This window comes from Macaca fascicularis, chromosome 2 (assembly GCF_037993035.2).
Source record: "Macaca fascicularis isolate 582-1 chromosome 2, T2T-MFA8v1.1".
Taxonomy (NCBI): domain Eukaryota; kingdom Metazoa; phylum Chordata; class Mammalia; order Primates; family Cercopithecidae; genus Macaca; species Macaca fascicularis.
In genome coordinates this window covers 98,045,242-98,065,199 of record NC_088376.1, presented here as the reverse complement: position 1 = coordinate 98,065,199, position 19,958 = coordinate 98,045,242, and the positions used below count along the sequence as shown (strand labels likewise).

The window sequence follows — 19,958 nt, the reverse complement described above, 5'->3', positions numbered from 1 at the left end:
TGCTTCGGCCAAGATGGCTGTGCCAAGAGTTGTACCCCTTGTCCAGCACAAAGCTCCAAATTCCCAGAATCAGAGACTCTGAGAGATGCAACAATCCTCAGAGTTCTTCTATCCTGGAAAATGCGTTAGTCCCTCTACCCTATCCCTAAATCTTTCTGCATAAATGCTTCCTGTGATGGGAGACTCATGGCCAGATACAGTCTTCCTTTGTTGGACCACTCCAGACATCCCAGAGTCCTTCCTAACCCTATTCGGAGCTAAAATCTGCCTGCTTTCACTTTGACCAGCTCTGTCTTTTACCACTCTAGGTTGAAATGATGTTTCCTGGTGGTCGCTGAAGAGAGGCACATGGTAGGTCTCCCATATATGGGCTCTGGAATGTGACCACCTTGTTTCCTATCCAAGTTCAGCAACTGACTTTCAAGCACTGTGACCACTAGCAAACTACTTAATCTCTCTCAGCCTTAGTTTCTCAACTATATATTATAGAATGGAGATATTAATAGTCTGACCCGACCACTTTGGTACTATTATTATGAGAATTAAATGAGATAATCTGTGAAGAATTGTATATAACATGAACAAGTCATATATAAAGTGCTGAGTAAACTTCAGATACTGAAGATACACAGTAGACTGTGGGCTCCTCCAAGGCAAAGACTGGATCTTATTCATCTCTGCAACTTTTTTGCCTGGCACGAGGTCTGGCTGAATATTTGGTACCAGATAAATGTTTACTGGGATGACTAAATAATCTAAATAATTAATTGGCAATTACTCTATTCTGGTGTAAATCCCTACACATGATCACGTGTTCAAGACAAGCTTTTTTGAAGAAAATCTATCACCCAATCCTCCCCTGCCCTAACTGAGCCACTATTTGTTACTACTCAACCCAGAACTATCCCACTTCTCTTTCCAAGGTGGAATGGAGAGACTTGGCTTGAGGCAAAGGTCACAAGAGCCAAACTCCAGGCATCAGGTCCAACCCTGTGAGGAAGCTGCTGTGAAGCATGCTGCACTGTTTTCCTGTAGCCAAAGTTATAAAGTGTGATTGATGTGTTACGGTTTAGATGGTGAGGATATGTGGCTCTGTGGGCTGTAAGCCTTCCGGAGGGCTGGGGCCTGAGAGACTTAAGGGAAGAGGAGTAAGAAAGCCCCTTTGGAAAAATGAGTTTAGAGAGCAGGATGTCATGGGATGGGATAGGGGAGGAGTGGGAGTGGGGGTAGACAAAGTTGGGGAGGAGGAGGATCTGGGAGCTTACCTGAGTCCTTCATCTAGCTAGGGAGATAGAGCTCTCAGGAACGTCAGCAATAAGCTCAGAGCACAACTGTAATAGTGTAAAATCTCCAGCCACCAAACAGAAACGGTACCACCTGGAGAAAGAAAAAGGGCACTGAGGGAAAACTGGAGTCAGAAGCAAAATGTTCTACCAGGAAACTAGATCTCAAGGAACCGCTAGTTACATGTTTAGAGCACTTTCCATCCATCAACTCATGCCCATTTCAGTCTTTCCAAGTCAACAGCTCCAGCGTGCCTGGTCAGTGCTGAGCCCAGGACTCAACACCTGTGCTGCAGGTTGCTTAGGTGCACGCCAACATTTCAAAGACTATAAACGACAGACCAAGTGACCAAGTGTCCACTCTGTTTAAGAGACACAAGTGGAGATAAGAAAGAAGGTAGGCAACCTTTGACTTAAATGTGGGGGTGGCCCCAAAGTTGGCCACCCTGGGACCCCCATTGCTAGGGGCTCTCTTTATCACTTAGCATCTTTCCTCCCCACCGATGGCATGCGGCGTGAATGGCAGGGCACTCCAGCAGGACGTGAACAGAGCTCCGTCACAGGCCCCAGCATCCCCGGGGAGAAGATAGAGCCGCCCGGCGGCCTTTACAGGAGGGGGTAAGGGGGCGGAGAGGGGAGAGGGTTGTTTGTTTATTTGTTTCCTGGAACACCCTGTTAAGAATCTCAGCAATTGCAGTTAGTGCCCTATCGTTTGGCAAGCAGAGCCGCTTCTCGTCGTTCCAGCTGCACGGGATCTAATTCGCAAATACACCATCTTGCATTCAATACTTAAATGGAAAACAAGCAGCCCGGGGAGGGAAGCAAAAAGTCTAACTCTGCATGCCCGTTTCGGAGGGATTTAGGTTTCCAGGTCGGTGGACTGGCTGCTGCTGTCCCCGGAGAGGATTTCTTAGAGCCCGAACCCTGTCTCACCTCGACTACAGAACCCACTCTGGCGGAGGTTACGAGCCGCAATTAAAGAGAAAACGGGATTTGGTTGGGCCTTAGGCCTTGCCAGTACAAAATAGTAACTAAAATCTGTTTGGGAGCTGAGATTTTAAAAGGAGATGCTGCTTATTCTTCCCACTGGAAACCTGGTTAAAAGAAATTAAGGCCTCTCTTAAAGGTAACTAAGATTAGAGGGCTCCGTTTCCGTTTTCTGTGTTTCTGTGGGCTAAACGCCCAGGTCGGTCAGCGAGTTTCTCTGTGTGGAATGACGAATTCCTCTCCCCTGAATTCTAAAATGATAACTTTGCTTGGTGCTGCAGCTGCGAACGTCTGGCGCCAAGCGACCCAATTCTGGTCGGGGCTTTGCTGGATGGAGAAGTGGGGCTGAGTGGGTAAGGGGGAAGAGTCGTGCCTCGGTGAAAAGTCGGCAGAGCGGCGAGAAGGGAAGTAACGGCGGCTCCTCCCGGCCTCGGCCCCTTTAAGTGCTTCACTGACTCAGCTAAGCTTCCCCCTCAGGTCGCGTTTTTTATGAATGAAAAACGTCCTTACATTCATTATATAAACAAGCCTGTGCTGATTGGCCAATGGCCCCCGGTGCATAAATTATGTAAAACAGACCCCTGAGGGGGTGGAGAGAGATGCATCGTTGGCCAATGGGGGCCGGAGTTAATGGGGCGGCTTGGTTGGATTTGCCCGCAGACAGGGTAAACAAGAGGTGATGGACAGCCGCGGGAACGGCCTCGGGCCAATGGGAACAAGGCTGGGCTAGGGCCGCGGGCCAATGGCGGCGGGCGGAGCAGCGGGCCGCGGGGGGCCGGGCCAGCGCTCCAGCCTGGTTGGCAGCTGCGGCGCAGAGTCCAGCCGCTGGTGCGCGGAGCGGTTCACCGTCTTCGGAGCGGTTCGGCCCAGCCTTTTGCCCAGGCGCCCAGGCCCGGTGCGCGCGTGCGTGAGCGCGCCTGCGCCGCCGGGGCCGCTGCGAGGGGAGGAGAGCGGCCGCCTCAGGTGAGGGGGCTTTGCGGGGGCAGGAGGGAGATCGGAAGGGGCGTCCGGCCACGGGTCCGACAGGCCCAGCTGGCTAGAGTTCACGGGTTGATTCAGAATCTTCAAAGTCGGGGTGCAGTACCTGGGGTGACCCCCCCCGGGTTGACCGCCCCCTCCCCCCGCGGCTCGGTCCAGTTTGGTTCCTGGGAGGCGCCCGGCGGGTGCGGCTAACGGTTCCGGAGCGCGGGGAGAGCGGCTTTCCACACGCCGTGGGGGAGGCGCGCGGGAGCGCGAGTGCGGGGGCTCCCGAGTGGATGGGGGATCGCGGAGTTGCGAGGCTTTCACAGTCTCTGGAGATTCGAGAGCCCCGAGGGGACTTGGAGGCTCGCGAGAAGAGACGCTTGGCGGAGCTCCGCAGTTGGGAGGAGGGGGCGGGAAGCAGTTTGAGGGGAATGTCTGAGAGGCGCTGCCCCCCAGAGCACCGGGAGGGGGTAAATGACACAGGCAAGTGCAGCCTGCGGGGGCGGGGGTCGATCAGGAACTTACGCAGGCCTTGCAAGTTTCAGGTAGTGGAAAGTGGACATGCAGTCGCCCTGCTCCCACCTAGCAGGCTGAGGGCGTCGGGCTGTGCTGCGACTCGAGAAAAATCGGGGCGCACCGGAACAGCGGCCTGGGGATGGTGGGGATAACACGGGTGTGGAGGGGGCAGCACCGAAAGATACTGGAGCCTCGCGGTGGATTAGGGTTCTGGCCGCATTTTCAGAAGGTGGAGAAAACTCGGGGCGGGGAACTGAACTCCTGGTCGAGGAGGGGGTGCCAAGGAGAGATGTTGGGGGTGGGAGGGATTGGAAGCGGTTGGTAGCGCCGGCCGCAGCACCTCGTTTTTATGAATGTGGGTGACTTTATGAATGAAGCGGGTTTCTTTCGTTGGCTCGCTGCTCCCTGCGGCTTTTTTTTTTTTTTTTTTTTTCCTTCCCTTTTTGTGAATGAAGCATTGAGCTTTCTTCCTAAAACGCTGGGGTGAGGGGCCTGCGTCGGAGGCTGGGCGTGCGTTGGAAGTGGGGGCGGGGGCGCAGCTGAAGGAGTTTTCATGAATGGGGAAGGCTGGGAATTGGGTGGAAGTGTGTCTTATTTTGTGAATGGGGCCCAGCGCGAGAGATCCAGTTACAGCCTCTACCTGATGTGGCGGCCGCAGCTCGCTCTCCCATTCATAAAACCGGGCCCGCTGCGCGCCACAGGGGAGGGGCCTGGATCGCGCCGCTGCGCTGTGCTAAAGTTTTCCTGGGGGCACCCCGGGCGCGGGTGGTGGGGGGGGGCAAAGGAAGTGGTTTAAACTCCTGGATGAACTCGAGCCTTTCCTTCAGCCTTTTTAAAAAATTATACTTGGAATAAAATTTTTCTAACCTTGGAATGTCTCTTTTCGGTTCGTTTATGGCAGTTTAGTTCTTTTAATTTTTTTCGAATTTTTTTTGCTCTTCCGGGTGAAGTATTTCATCATGAGACTGAAAAATATCTCCCCCTCCCGTCTTCTACTGGTTGTCCCCTTCCCCCTAACAAACATTCACAAAATGTCTAAGGCCACGATTTAATCTGACAGATTTTCATAAGCGACAGAGCACACTCTTTCATGCCCCCTCAACTCACTGCTGAGGTTTCTCAAATTTTGTATACGGTTTGGTGGCATTTGAGAGAGGTATTATTCTGAACGTTTCTTGGGCTGTTTGGACGGGGCACGCAGGCAGGCTGGGGCGAGTGTTTTTCTAGGAAGTTACGAACTGCGTGCTATTTTGCTCCTCTCTTTCCTTTGACTTTGAAAATAATCTGATTCCTTGGGCCAAAGTGCTGAGGAGGAGGCTGGCTGTGAAGGGTTTCCTTGTATCCTGCTCACTTATGAAAAATTTGATATGCTACACATAGTGTGAAAAACAAATTGGATGGAATTGCTTACGGGGGGAAAGTTTCCTGTTTAAAATTTGTGTATATGTTAAACAAAAGAAATTAGCCTTTAAGCATTTTGAATTGCTTAGAGCTGGAGTGAGTGAAATTAATGTTTTTCCACCTTTTGTTGACTTAGCGATGTTTTTATTTGGAGAATAAAAGTGTTTAGGAAGATGGTACCTTCCTAAAATTGTTACTTTATTCCACTCACGTTAGAAGTTTTCTCCCTTCTAACCCCACCCCACCCCTTTTTCCCCAGACTTAGCACTTAACCAGTCCTGAAATGAGTTTCATTTGGGGGTGGGGTGGGGGGTATGTCTAGAAAAAATGACTCCACTGTAAGAAACAGCCTAAGTTTTAAAAGACCTTTGGTAGAGATGCATTGTACCACAAGCAATGGAATTAGTTTTTTAATCCATTACTTTTCATAGGCATTTTATTCTTTTAGAAGTTGGAGATGTCACAAATATCTCTGTAAGTAACCAGGGAGATATTTGTGACATTACAGATGGCTATATCTGTTTAGACCTCTTTTAAATAAAGAGTTGTGTGTGAAGATAAATATACCTCTGATCAATTTATTCTAGGAACTATATATAGTGTTTTAACACTGACCTACAAAATGCTTTTAGAAACACCATGTATGTCAGGTGTTTAATTGCCAATAATTTGGAATACTTAAACTCAATTTCTCTGCTTCCTGACACTGTACTGTTAAAAATTAAATTATCTCTTTTTTAAAAACTCTACTACAAATGCCCTGGAGTATGTGAGAGAATCTTGAAATCACCGTTTTATAATGAAAATAAGGGCTTTTGGTTTGTTTTGTTTTGGTAGAGGACAGACAGTAGCAAATCTGTAATTTTAATGATTTAAAAACAAAGAAAAAATGATGACTGGGTAAATGGATTTGGCACGAAGTACATCATGTACCTCTGATACCATTAATCAAGCCCGTCTTTGGTCTGTAAAGCTTGCACCTTGAGTAAGTTTTAAGTACTTCGCAGAAGGGTAATAATTTTGCACAGGCCCTAAAAAAAAGGCAATCTAAAATTGTTTCCCCCCCTTAGTTTCTTTTCCCCCCTCTTAGTTAAAATCTCCCAAATTCATATTACAGGAGGATCCCTTTTCCCCCAGAAATTACTCAATGCTGAAACCTCTCAAAGTGGTATTAGAGACGCTGAAAGCACCATGGATGGGTTTTATGATCAGCAAGTCCCTTTTATGGTCCCAGGGGTAAGTTTATGTGGCTTTTGGTTTGTTTTGTCCTCCCTCTCCAATATGACTCTTCCCCCTGTTGGTTTAGTGAGTCGACCCCCTTTGGACCTCTTTACTACACTTGAGCCTTCACTTTCTGTTGGCCTCTTTCAGAAATCTCGATCTGAGGAATGTAGAGGGCGGCCTGTGATTGACAGAAAAAGGAAGTTTTTGGACACAGATCTGGCTCACGATTCTGAAGGTAGTAAAGCTTTCCCTGCCTATGTTGTGGCTTCCCTGCTCCCAGTGACAGTAGCATGTAGATTCTTCCCTGTCTTCTCCCTAGCAGAAGAAATATCCTCATTCTGGGGTCTTCTGTTTTCAATTTCAGAGCTGTTTCAGGATCTCAGTCAACTTCAAGAGGCTTGGTTAGCTGAAGGCAAGTTTCATGGATGTCCTATTTTCCATATAAAACATTTTACTGTGCTTTTTAATAAAACTTAAAGGTCTAAAATAAAAATCTATTTTCCAGCACAAGTTCCTGATGATGAACAGTTTGTCCCAGATTTTCAGTCTGATAACTGTAAGTACCTTTCTGGTGATGGCACATTTGTTCTGAAATTGTTTGGTCTTGGATCATCCATGTCTAGAATATGCTTTTTTCAGCTATGGCCAGATTTAGACAGTAGTATGCATTTAGTTTCTTCTAATAATTCAGAATTAACCCTGAAAACTTTTATTTCTTATTAAAATTATTTCTAAAGTGTTTCTACTGTATTGCAGGTAAGACTTACTGAACATAATTTTATCCTAAATTTCTTTTTCCTTAAGAATATTGTAAAGCTGACTGGGCGCAGTGGCTCATGCCTGTAATCCCAGGACTTTGGGAGGCTGAGGAGGGCGGATCACTTGAGGTCAGGAGTTCAAGACCAGCCTGGCCAACATGGGGAAACCCCATCTCTACTAAAAATACAAAAATTAGCCAGGCTTGGTGGCGGGCACCTATAATCCAAGCTACTCAGGAGGCTGAGGCAGGAGAATCACTTAAATCCAGAAGGCGGAGGTTGCAGTGAGCTGAGATCGCGTCACTGCACTCCAGCCTGGGCAACAGAGCAAGGCTCCATCTCAAAAAAAAAAAAAAAAAAAAAAAGAATATTGCAAAGTTTTAAGCTCAAAATTATAAATTAACTGACATAATATATATGGTGTTGGGCCAAGCATCTATTAATCACACATTGTTTTGTGGCTTTTTGGGGGTTTGTTTTATAAATTAAGTCCTTGATGTGAATCATGAACCTGATATTTCTCTTTTTCTTAAAGGTGCAGAAAATAGTTAATGGAAAACTCCAGTTAACTTTGGCTTCATCCAACAGTTGTCAATTTTGTCTCTACTCCATAGCTGACAAGGGGTGGTCACAGAGTGGCCTGATTTACTCTTACTTTTCATGTAGTTGCTGTGGCTTTTCTGTTCAGAGAAGAGAAACTTTTCCTTAAAATGGCCACTAAGCGCTCATTACTAGAGATAAAATGCAGTGGGAAGCTCAAAAGATGGTTTTCAGCACTGGCAGGGGCATGGTTACTTTGCACTGATCATTTGGGGCTGTCCTCAACAGGTTTGGGAGCTTTTATGGTCTAGGCGGAGTTATCAAGGACAAAGCTGGCTGATGAAATTTGAGCAGCACAGGGCTGCTCTAGAGAGCATTAGTCACTGGCGAATGAGCAGGTTTAAGAGAGGCCTGGAGAAAATGCTGCCTCTCTTGAGAGTTGCATCATAGAGAAATTCATGTCTCTTAGTCATAGTTTATAATAGCAAGCACCTGAGCCATGCAAGGACTCAATTTCTCATTTTGGACCAACAGATTCTTCCCAGCTTTGTTTTATCTCTGGGTAGGTGGGTGTATGTGTGTGAAAATGCCACTGGAGAGACAGTATCTTAGGTCTGTCTCTAAGTAAAAAGCTGGGTATTCCAAATCTTTTAAATGTAAGAACAGAGGTAGCAGCTAAACATTCCTTAATGATAGGCCTCATGTCCAAGGCACAATGCCATGAAACTGTAAAAGAGAATAAACTGTAACACACACATGCATGGTTACCTTAGCTTTGTCACAGCTTGCTGTGGATGTGTTCTATAGGAGAGTAAATGCATGTTAATTATTGCCCTTTGATTGCTTTCAAGTGATGGGGAAGCCTGCCACTGAAAGACTAAATAAAGATAACCCAAATTGTGTGTGTGTGTGTGTATGTGTGTTTGCAAGATGAAAGACAGGGTTTGTAATCCAACTTTGTTCTGTGTTGACAATTTGGCCCAGCCTTTCCAGTTCTTGCTCAAAGCAGCATAAACTGCAGTCTGTTTGGGAGGTGGCTTTCTTGGCAGAGGTTCTTTGAAATGCTTTTATGACACTTTTGTTTGTTTCTCTGTAACCCAAAAGAGTTAAAAGGGAGATGAGATGGCTGCATTCAGATTGATTGCATGTGCTGAAGCAAGGGTATGTTCTTTGTCAGCAAGCAGGATTTATATTTGGAGAGATTTTTATCTGTGGGAATAGGCTAAAGTGAAGAAATCAATAAATGTGTTTTGGCTCTTTAGAAATAATTTCTGCTCAGCAAATAGAATGTACTAAGTTCTTTAATTAAAATTCTGTACCTTAAATGGAGGTGATTTGGGAGATGTTTCTGCTTACCAAGTATGATTTTTTTTTTACTTTGCTTACTTTTTGTTTTAACTGCCTAAGGTTGAGCCTTTCTATCTTATAAGGATATAAAAGATGGTTGACTAGCCTAGAAAAGGTCTTCTAATGATTCTTTCCCTCTGACTTTATTTCTTGAGGTAGAGCTTCAAGAAGGGATAGATTCAAGTAGAATAACTTGCCTAAGAAGCAAGGCAAGAACACAAATGTGGGTGGTGCATATTTGAGCCATTCATTCTTGCTCTTATGTTTTCCTGTAGTTCAGACTGACAGCCAGAAGCATGAGGAGGAGCTGGCAGAGCCCACAGCCGGCTGCATGCACTTACTTTTCCATGAGCACTTTCCACAGCCTCGAGTTCAGGACCAGCTTCACTCTAGTCATTTTCTGGAAGAGCCCATGATTTTTTTCAGGGGAGGGAAAAAACTCATTCAAATTTAATGAAACCTTATGAGTTGGTTTGACTCACTTAACCAATGAATATTAGCCAAACTTAGATTTGCCAGGGGAAAGCAAACCTTTTTTTTTTTTTTTTTTTTTTTTGAGAGAGAGTTTTGCTCTTGTCACCCAGGCTGGAGTACAATGGCGCAATCTCAGCTCACTCACTGGGATGTCCGCCTCCCGGGTTCGATCATTTCTTCTGCCTCAGCCTCCCAAGTAGCTAGGATTACAGGCACCTACCACCACACCTGGCTAATTTTTGTATTTTTAGTAGAGACGGGGTTTCACCATGATTTCCAGGCTGGTCTTGAACTCCTGACCTCCGGTGATCTGCCCACCTCAGCCTCCCAGAGTGCTGGAATTACAGGTGTGAGCCACTGTGCCCGGCCTGTAACAAATATTCTTACTGGTGGCCACTGGTAATAGACTTTCCTATTAATAGTGATTTGAAAATTTTCCATTGTATATGTATAAATTTATTGTATACATAAAAGAAAGAGAATAGAAATGTAGGTAATATTTTTATTTTGGAATGTCAGTTTTAAAGATTATGGCCTTTTTTTTTTCTCTAAACACTAAAAGTTCAACTTCTAAAGAGATTATATTTTGTAAGTTTCTCAGAATTGGGTTTCCTGCCCATAGGGATACATCCTTAAGTCTGATTTGAGTGAAAGAAACCATTGCTTTTATATCTTATAGAAATGCCCAGCTTACTTCTAGCTGTACAGATTTCACCTCTACCTCACACATAGAGATATCAGTAAAGCATGGAAACTCCTAAAGGTCAAATTCAAGGGATTAGAATAGAAATCTATAGATCATAGGGATTCTACCAGTGTACCTCATTATCCTTTGGTCCTAAGAAGTAACCCTGAAGATCTCAGATTGCTTGAGTTGGATGTCCCTTGTAGAGACAGTCTTGCCCAGCCCCCTCCTTTCACAGCTATTTCCAAATAGCTGGAGAGGCTGACCAGTAGTGGGGGCAAACGGGAAGGGTTAGGTGACGTAAGAAAAAGATAAATATTCTTAAAGAAGCTCTCACAAAGCTGCAGAGCCAGGGAGTAGTGGCATGTTCAAGTGTATTCAGGGCTCTCCATTATTTCAGATATCTAGAGATGGCGTTCAGGAAAGCATCAGGTAGACCTCTGACTGTCCAATTCAGCAGTCACTTCTCTTCCTTCTATGATCCTGAGAAAGTTACTCAATACCTTGATGCTTTGAGTTTTTCTGTCTAGGATTTGGAAGAGAGAGAACAATTATAAAAGAAAAAAATTATTAAAAAACTGACATTTAGGCTCACACCTGTAACCTCAGTGCTTTGGGAGGCCAAGTCGGGAGGATCACTTGAGCCTAGGAATTCAAGGTTACAGTTGCAGCAAGTAGTGATCACACCACTGTACCCCAGCCTAGGTACCAGAGCAAGACCCTATTTCTAAAAAACAAAAACAAAAAAAACTGCCATGTTTCCTAGAAGACACCTTTAGTGTGTATACAGATAAAACTGTGTACATATGTCCTACATATGAAGAAGTGTTTGTGCATGTGTGTATATCTACGTAAGTGTGTATGTAGCTAAATGTGTACCTTAACACATAGAGCTACTAAACCAGGGAATCTGGGTCAGTGCATAGATGTGTGTACATCTTTCCTACACATTTTCATAGAACTAACTATGCCTTGGATAAGATTGGAACTCAAGAATGTTTCAAAGTGGGGGTAAGGCGATGTGTTCCATTCATTTTTCTGAACTCTTTGGGTACTTAAAGAGTGTATTACTTGATTTTAGTATATATAAATAGCAGTTTTTTTAATAGACATTTCGGGTCTGATTTTTAATCTCATTTATTTCAGTTATGATATTGTAAATATATACCTGTTAGCATCTTGAATAAGATATTTTATGCTGAGTAGAGAGCATGATAAAAATCTTATTTCAAAATCATGGCCTCTATACCAAATATAGCCTAGAGAATTGTTTTAAGATCCAGATGACCCCATTTTCCCCTTGAAGTGTTCTTTTAAGATCTGTGTTTCAAAAAGAATGGAACAACTGGAGGAAGTACAAGTAATTTCCTAAGGACCAGCTAATTAACTGATAAAATCGACTTTTCATAAATACATTGCAATAGACGGCTGGGGAAATAGGATTAACTGTTAATGACAGCCCTTGAGCCTAAAACACATTGATCTTAATCCTGTTTCACGATGAGATTATTCAGCTGGATTTCTTTATTAATGTGTGAGGTTAGTATAGTAGAGGCAGTGCCTTTCCTTTGGACAGGGTACATCATTTTGGTCTTTGGTCCTAGGTGTGGTGTAGCAAAACACATTTTCCTGCTTGGGCCACCTCTATTCAAAAGGATCATCCTAAAGTCTTTTTGTTTGGCAAGGTAAGAAAGAAAACAGTGGGCTTTTAAAAAATAAGAGGTTTGAGGGAAAACAAGGCCATCGGTTTATACTTTTCAGGAGTCAGTAGTTCTGAAGGTAGAAAAGAATGCTGAAGAAAGTGTGAGGAAAACACGGAGGAGAGATTCTCTGACTCCAGGTTTTACAGTGTTACTTTCAAAGTCTTTGTTAGCTAGCCCAGTACCTTACTGCTGGGAGGGTGCTAAATGATTTGAAATCCTTCCTGTTTTGATAGCCTCAAAGATTCCTAGACTCAGTATTCTCAAGGACCCCAGACCTACAGTACCTATTTACTTAAAGGAGCCATCTGTTTTACAAAATCTGCTTTCGTCTACCTTTAATTCAGTTAGACTTACTTAAACTGAATTTTTCTCTTACCCTTCTGTGTCTCTGTGCTATTAGTCATCTAACAAAACCCAGTAGGCTTACCAGTCCTTTGTATTTGGTGAGAAAGACTTGGGATGGGGAGTTACATCTGTGTCAAGATCACTTGTGTAGGTGACAGAAGTAACAAAATCCTGGCATCCATCAAGAAATTACCATTTATCCCCTCCTCTTTCAGCATTCTTCAGTTTTACAAAAGTAAGACATGGGTAGCATAATGAAGCTGAAAATGTGTACTGTCTCCCATTTCTATCATCTAGTAGTATCATTGTTTTAATTTCAGCCCCAGAAAAAAAAGTTTCTTGTGGGGTGGGGTGTGTGATTCTCTGCCGAGAAACTGTTCCCTCCACACATTTCTTGGGTTTTAGTGGTGGTAAAGTACATCCAGCCTCAGAGGCTGACAGCCCCCTCTCGGGCATACGGCTGCCCTTGAGGCAGCTTGGGCCCCATCTGTGCCCTGGCACACAGTGCTTCTCCACTTGGAATCCAAGGAGCTCAGAGGCTTGTCATGTTGCAGCTCCCAGCTCTTGGACAAGTGCCAGGCATGCTGATGCCATTACCGGATTAGGTTGCTTTTTTAAAAATTCATTTTGTGAACTCATCAAGCTCATTTAACAGAGGCTTTGGTCGTCAGTTTCTATCATTGTCCTGTCCCTCTAGACTTGGCTTAAAGGAGTGGCAAGATACCAGGCCCCTAGTATGTGCCCGCACTAGTTAGAGGGTGTATGTATAAATTATAACCATAATGTAAGTACACCTTTGGGCCTGGCAGGCAAATGACAGTGGGCTAGCAACTCAGATGTTAAAGGGAAAAGAATTCCACATAAGAGGATTCTGCATAGAAAATAAAGGGCGCTCCCTTGTTTAAAAAGAAAGAAGCATCTAGGGAAAAACTGAAGCAGAGAGTGCAAGATTCCAGGGAGCAGGATAAGATCTAGTTATTAAAAGGCCAGGAGTTTGAGGCTGATCTGAAGAGCCAAGGCATGGATTGGGGATTCTGTGGTCAGAAGAACTTCTTCTTCTTCTGAAGAGAAATGCTTCCAGTGGCACTGAGCTCACTGGAGGGGACATGAGGGCAGGCAGTGAGAAGTATACATAAGACATTTGAAAAGAGCCAAATATGTGATGAAAAAAAGGAGCTCAAATGTATCCCCTGCATTTGCTTTTCATAAAGAAGTATGCTTTTCCTTGAAATAAAGTGTGGTTGTCAGACCGGCTCCATCAGCTTTCCCTCAGGGTGATTATTGAAGGTTTGGAAAAAATACCTAAGAAACGAAACCAGTTTTTTTGCCTTGTACTTTGCAAAGTCTCGGCGTAGATTTCACCTTCCAACCTTAGATCTCCACATTCTTCCCTTTTGATGTCTCATGAGCATTCAGGAGGGTATTCCGAACTCTTCAGGCTGGATCCAAAGCTAAAAAAGGAACTGTGAAATTGTTGTAATAGGTAGCTTGTCCCCTCCTCTGCAGCCAGAAAATCTAGTAGTGTCTCCAGAGCCCTCCTCCCCTGGGGAGGAAGCCAGGTGGCGCCGGGCGCAGCTACCAGCAGTGAATGGGAAAGAAAGTCTGGAGAGGCAGGCTTCCAGAGAAAGCTGTCCCCTAATGCAAACCAGCTTACCCTGGGGCAGGAGAAATACCACTGAAGTCTCTTTCTCTCAGCTGGTGGCTACAGCCAGATTCTGAACCGAGTGGCACATGATAGTTTTTCTTTTGCCTTTCCCCTTTTGCCAGAGGGCACTTTCTGACCTTACTTCTAGCGGACTTTTGCACACCCTTGCAGATTTCCACAAGGGTCTTGGCTATTTGAATCCTAGGAAGGGTGCACAGCAGGCAAGAGCCCCTGCCGTGTCTGAATTTCTTACATAAACACAGCGTACTGAGCGAGCAAGCGTCCCTGCGGCGACAGCTGGGCGCTGAGCACTATTAGGTCTGCCCCAGCTAGCAGAGCTGCAGATTCCCCCTCTTGCCTGAATGGAGCATTCCAAATTGGTTGTGAATGGAGGGCGGGGCTCACTTGCAGACTTTTTCAATGAATAACCAGACCCCATTGTGCAGCCTGTGGAAAAACAACCAACTCAAACAACACTGGGACTGTTAGAAATATGCTTGTGATTGGCAGCTTGGAGAGCCTCCAAAATTAGTTTCCTTTGGCTTCCCTGCTGCTCCCTGTTCTCCAAGCCTGGGCTTAATGGGGTTTGAGTTTTCTTTTAAGTGCTCACTTTAACCCTTAAACTGCCGGGCTGATGGCCTGGGTTTCTGGGGAAGAGCTGCTACTGACCTACAAAGCCAGTGAAGCCCACTCCCCTTTCTTTGTCTCTCATTTTAGACGGTAGCTGTCTAAAGGGAGTGATAATAGAGGAGAGGCTGGTTTAGCTTCCCCTGGAGAGGGAGGTGTTGAGACTTGATCTGAGGCTGTTACCCTTTTATCTCCTTCACGTGGGGTTGTGGCTTTAGCTCCCCATTGAGGATTCCTGCCTGCTCTTCTCCTCTAACCTCCAGTCTACTCCAGGCCTGAGTAGCCCAGGTGTTTGCCTGCCGCGACACAGACACTTCTTGCTTAGGCTTACAGTTTTAACATGGGGGAGACAAAGTTGTAGTTTCTCTACTCCTTTGCCTTCACTCCTGTTTAATTTTCCACTGTGGTCAGGTAAGTATCATTTTTTAAACGACCATACTCAAACTCTGGTACTGAGCAATGAGGGAATCTCACTGGAATCACCCTTCCACTGGACACTAATCAAATGCAAAACCTCCCAAAATGAACATCCTTGGAAGTACCAGAAAAACTCAGCCTCTGAGCAACCCCCAAACCAAAGTAGCCTCATCATGCCAAAACTAGGCCAGGTTTTAAGAGTGCACGTGCCTCAAACTAGCATCCACCCTTGATTGATTGATTGATTGATTGGCCAAGGGGATTGATTGGCCAAGGAGGTGGGGTGGGGGTAGTCTTGCTGTGTTGCCCAGGATGGTCTGGAACTCCTGGCCTCAAGCAATCCTCCCACATAGCTGGGATTACAGGTTCGAACCACCACACCCACCTGCTTCCACACTTAAACATCCTCCAACATCTTACCCGGTAGCTCACCGGCAGCTCACAGATACATGTCCAGTGTGCTCTGTGGGATAGCCCAGGGATGTATGATGAGCATAAAAAGGACAATCAGTTAAAAGGCAAAACAAAACGTAATAGTAATGATCCAGAGCAGCTTCCTCAGGATTTTAAAGAGCTTTTCTTAGTTCCTACTCTTCATCCTCACAACCTTAATAAGGCAGTTTGCACTTGTGTTTTGCCTCAAGGATTTTTTTTACCTTGCTGTAAATTGGCCTTGCAAGCATGCCTTCCCTTCCCTATTAAAAAAGAGCAGGCCTGGGCAGATTGTCCTTTTGTGAGAGAGTTTGAAACCTCTCAGGAGGTAACACTAGATATCAGCTGTGTAGGAGGATGCTGATATGTGTGTTTCTCCAGAGGGACTGAGAAGGACTTCGCTTACATAAACACTTTCAGCTGAGTGCCTGGAAATGCTTTGTAATGACCTGCAAGAGCACTTAATGAGGGTCTTTTATACTTTTTCCATAGAAAAGGTAGAATAGAAGAGGAGGGGATGTCTCTTCCACATGATCACCCACAGTAAAGGCCAGATCCTGGAGCCTACCCCTAGTTTCCTCATCTGAATTTTAAGAGAGAATAATTGAGGGGGGATAACTTTGCTGTGCTGAGGGATATCTTGACTCGAAAAATTTCTGCTTCTCAACTCCATCTTCATTTTTTTTCTTCCCCAGCAGCAATGGAATTTTATTTCTTGCAGAAGAAGGTGGAAACAGCATAGGGCTTTGAGAAGTATTTAGTATTTTGACAACTAATAATCATAGTCCCTGCTTCCCAATTTTTATTCCTATTGAAACAGGAAACAAATCACGTTTCTTAGGCTCTGAGTGTCTGCAAAAGCAGAGGAGCCCTGTCACGTGTTTATGTCCGCCTCGGCCACAGCGCCTGCTCTGCACACTGTGGACACCTGGCGCATACAGCCCGCACACCACCGCATTCCCTACCACAGGCCCTTCCCATCCCAGCTGCCCCAGCCTCCAGCTGGTGGGGAAGTAACATTGTAAAGGGTCTCAAACCCAGAGTTCAGAGTCCTTGGGATGACCTTCTAGATAAATAGAACAAAAGCTAGTTAGGGCTATTTCTCATTTTCTGTTTCCTCTTTTAAACACATACACTAGCCAAGTGTTGCTAGGCTGCATTTAGACTTTGAGCAGCTAATGCTATGTTTCCCAGTAAGACTGCATGTGCTAGAGTGCAAGTCACAGTTTAGGCACCCTTGACGTACTTGCTGAGTTTCTGCTTTTAGGAGAAGTGGGGCTATAGATAGAAGGGAATGGTTCTGGGGGAAGAAACTCATTTCCCTAGGGTTTGGATTTTCTTCTGTCAGATTTTACGGATGAATTTTCAATTTGAAATTAAAGATAAGATTTTCCACAGTGCTTAAATCCTATTTCAAGTACTGTTAACATTTCACTTTAGTGCCAGTGTAGATGAGAATTATGTAAGTTGGGAGTAAATTATAGAAGGGATGTTAAAGCTTAAGGTTTAGTTTTGCAATTTTTTTTCCTTTCAGGAAAAATGTCCTGTTTCCCCTTATCCTGATTGCGTGATCCACTGAGAGCAGCCCTTCATGGTAAAATCCACTGTGATCGATGTAAGGGCACAGTACAGGAAGCCGCCCTGTCATCGCTAATGAGTTGGGAGAACAAGGGTTTCCTTAGACCTCTTTCTCAATCTTGAAAGTAAAACCAATAGTTGTCTATCATATTTCTACAGGTTGACTATTAAAATTCTTTGAACAGCTAGCTGCCCAAGGAAAGTAGCAAAACACTGGTTCAAATAATGCTCAGATTCTCCTTTGGTGTCATCAGGCCAGTCCCTCACATTTGTATCCTGCTGGTCTCTTAAGCATGAAAGTAACCAACATGCCAGCTCTGTGGCTGTAGGTCTAAAAGCACCCAGCCTATGGTAGTCGAAAGGGGGTGGCGCATTAGAAGTCAGAAGAACCTCTTGTTTTTTATCTTGACTCTCCTGGAGTCAGCTCTGTATTCACAAGCATGTTACTTGACTGTGAAATGCTTTGGTTTCTCCACATCCCACAAATTCTGAGATGCGACACTCTTATGCAATTAGAAATACTCATCCCGTACAAAATGTTTTTAATGGAAGAGCCCCATATCTACTAATACTGGAGCCCTACCTCAATCGAAGTTGGTCTAATTCTTTTCTAGTCTCCTTTACTGACCTTTAATTTCTAACGCTTACATTCAAGCCATCTAGGTTTCCATTTTTGGAGTTCTAAAGTAACAGTCCTAAATTGTTAGGCTAAATGAGTCCTTCGAAGAAAAGGAACTGTACAAATCCAAGCTGTTTCAAGAAAAATGCTGAAGTGTAGAAAGAATATGAACTTAAAGGAAGTAAATCTGAAACTAGTTCATCTGGGTCAAAAAAAATCACTCTACTACCATTGGCATTCAGTTTTCTTCTTTATTTGATAACAGAGGTTTTCTGTTTGGAAATGACTGTCTGTCTGAAAGAGGCATTTTTGTCCTGAGAATAAGATGCAGCTATTCAGTGATAGATAATCGTTCTTACCCACAGGTCACCATCTATGAATTAGGACATTGCTGATTTAGTACTTTACGCCCGTGGATGGAAGGCTCTCCTCCCATGCCTGACCACTTCTTTTGGGAGGAGGAGCAGTGACGAAGCATTAATACAAAGAATTTCTTTCCTTGTATTTTAGCCAGAGTTAGAATAGAAACCTTTACAAATCACCCATGTCATTCACTGATAGAAGTGAAGAAAGGACAAGACCAGTATCCCAAAAGCCAGCTCTCCTAGTTGATGACCAAAGGCGTGACTTGCCAACTTCTCTACCTTGGCAAACTTGCTAGTGCCCCATAGGTCACCTTTGATGACTCTTTTACTCTGAAGGCCTGCAATAGGCCCATTGCCTTGAGCTCTTCCCTGGGCCTTCTCAGGCTTTGGAGAGTGGGAGCAGCTTTCAGCCTCATGCAGCAGAAAAGGTAGACAATGTTCAGGATGACATTTGCTCTTTCTAGCCAAAACTATCACCCCACCCCATCTTTCCTCGTCTGTCCTTGAGGACCTGCGTGTCATCTTAGACTGGATCACATTTCTTCTCTGGAAGGAGTACAGAGGTAGGGCAAGTCTTGAGCTCCCCCTGGAGTTTGGAGTGCCCCCAACCCTTTGGCTGGTCAGCCTGAGTTGTACTGTACAACCTGTGGGTTACAATTTTATGTTAGACAGTAACCTCCCAAGCTGACTTTCATGGGCAGAATTTAGTTTTTGTCTTCTAACCAATTGTATTTCAGTTGGGGATTTGATTGCCAGATACCCTGTGCTGGTTCTGCTGTCTAGCTGCTACCATTGCTGTAAGCGGCCATGGGAAACGGGGGAGGGGAGGGAAGCAATTGTTTGCTGAATGTTGCAATCATTGAGCCAGGCTTAGCGGAGGCAAACCTTTAAACCACCTCCCCTTCCCCAAGGTTATATGAAGCCACTAGATAATATAAACCTTATAGTTCAAATAATAAGATTTTTAACAGTGTGAGAATGCTCCCAACTAAAGCCCCTTTTCTGTTAAGTGTAACCTCCTTGTCAAGTCATTCCCCCTTCCCACAAAGAAATTAAAATTCCTTTGGAAGTGTAAAATCACCATTTTCATCTTTCCCTGCTTTTACAAAACCCTAACTGGACGGGCTTTGTTCTGGGGTCTACTAGAAGCTACAACCTGTGGGTCCCCTAAGCTGGAATTGCTGATACGCTGGATTTCTCCGTTGTTGAATCTATCCTGTATCTCATATAGCCCACATTCCAAGGAGCAATAAAGGCATAAAATATCATAACACTGGTCTTATATAAACACTTGACTCTCCAGAACTCTGCAGGATCTTGTCTTCAAGCACCAATTCTATATACAGCCAGCATTTCCCCAGAGAAAGCAATGTTCTACAAGCCCAATACATGCTATGTGTCACAACCTAGACCCATGTTGCTATTGTCAGCTCGAGGGCATAGCAGAGGCTTAGGGTTATCTGAGGTAAACAAGCAACGGAGGAGAGACTTAGAGAGAATGGCCTCATGGTTTTAACTGCTTCTTGGTACCAGTTCTATCATCTATTTTAAAACCCAGTTTTGAGGCTGGGTGCAGTGGCTCAAGCCTGTAATCCCAACACTTTGAGGGGCTGAGACTAGAGGATCACATGAGGCTGGGAGATTGAGACCAGTCTGGGCAACATAGTGAGACCCTGTCTCTTAAAAAAAAAAAAAATTTAGCTGGATGTGGTGGCAGGCGCCTGTGGTCCCACCTACTCAGGAGGCTGAGGCAAGAAGGTCACTTGAGCCCAGAAGTTTGAGAGACTGCAGTGAGCTATGATTGCGCCATTGCTCTCTAGCCTGGGTCACAGAGCAAGACCCTGCCTCTAAAAAAACAAACAAAAAAAGATAAAATGAAACCCAGGTAGGGGAACTTTTATCAATAACTCTTAATTCCTGTATTCTGGGAGAAATTCCACTATTTTTGCAGACAACCTCTTAGAGATGTTTCAGATACCATTGTCTACTAATGCTATTTATACATTTTCAAAGTTGGTTCAGTTCTTTTCTAAGCTCCATTTCTTCTCT

General features: G+C 44.6%; 1 protein-coding gene across 2 annotated transcripts in view; it reads left to right on the top strand.

The window, feature by feature from the left end:
* The first annotated feature begins 3,083 nt into the window (after window positions 1–3,083).
* ETV5 (ETS variant transcription factor 5) overlaps window positions 3,084–19,958 on the top strand; it is a 62,287-nt gene continuing 45,412 nt past the window's right edge. The window contains exons 1-5 of one of the 2 annotated variants that reach the window (XM_045386505.2): window positions 3,084–3,233; window positions 6,268–6,386; window positions 6,522–6,609; window positions 6,739–6,786; window positions 6,880–6,930. In XM_045386505.2, the coding sequence (XP_045242440.1) occupies window positions 6,342–6,386; window positions 6,522–6,609; window positions 6,739–6,786; window positions 6,880–6,930 (232 nt within the window). In that variant the 5' untranslated portion in view covers window positions 3,084–3,233; window positions 6,268–6,341. Of the gene's footprint in view, window positions 3,234–3,405; window positions 3,717–6,267; window positions 6,387–6,521; window positions 6,610–6,738; window positions 6,787–6,879; window positions 6,931–19,958 lie in introns of those variants that run through there. The other variant, XM_074031625.1, reaches the window with a different exon arrangement.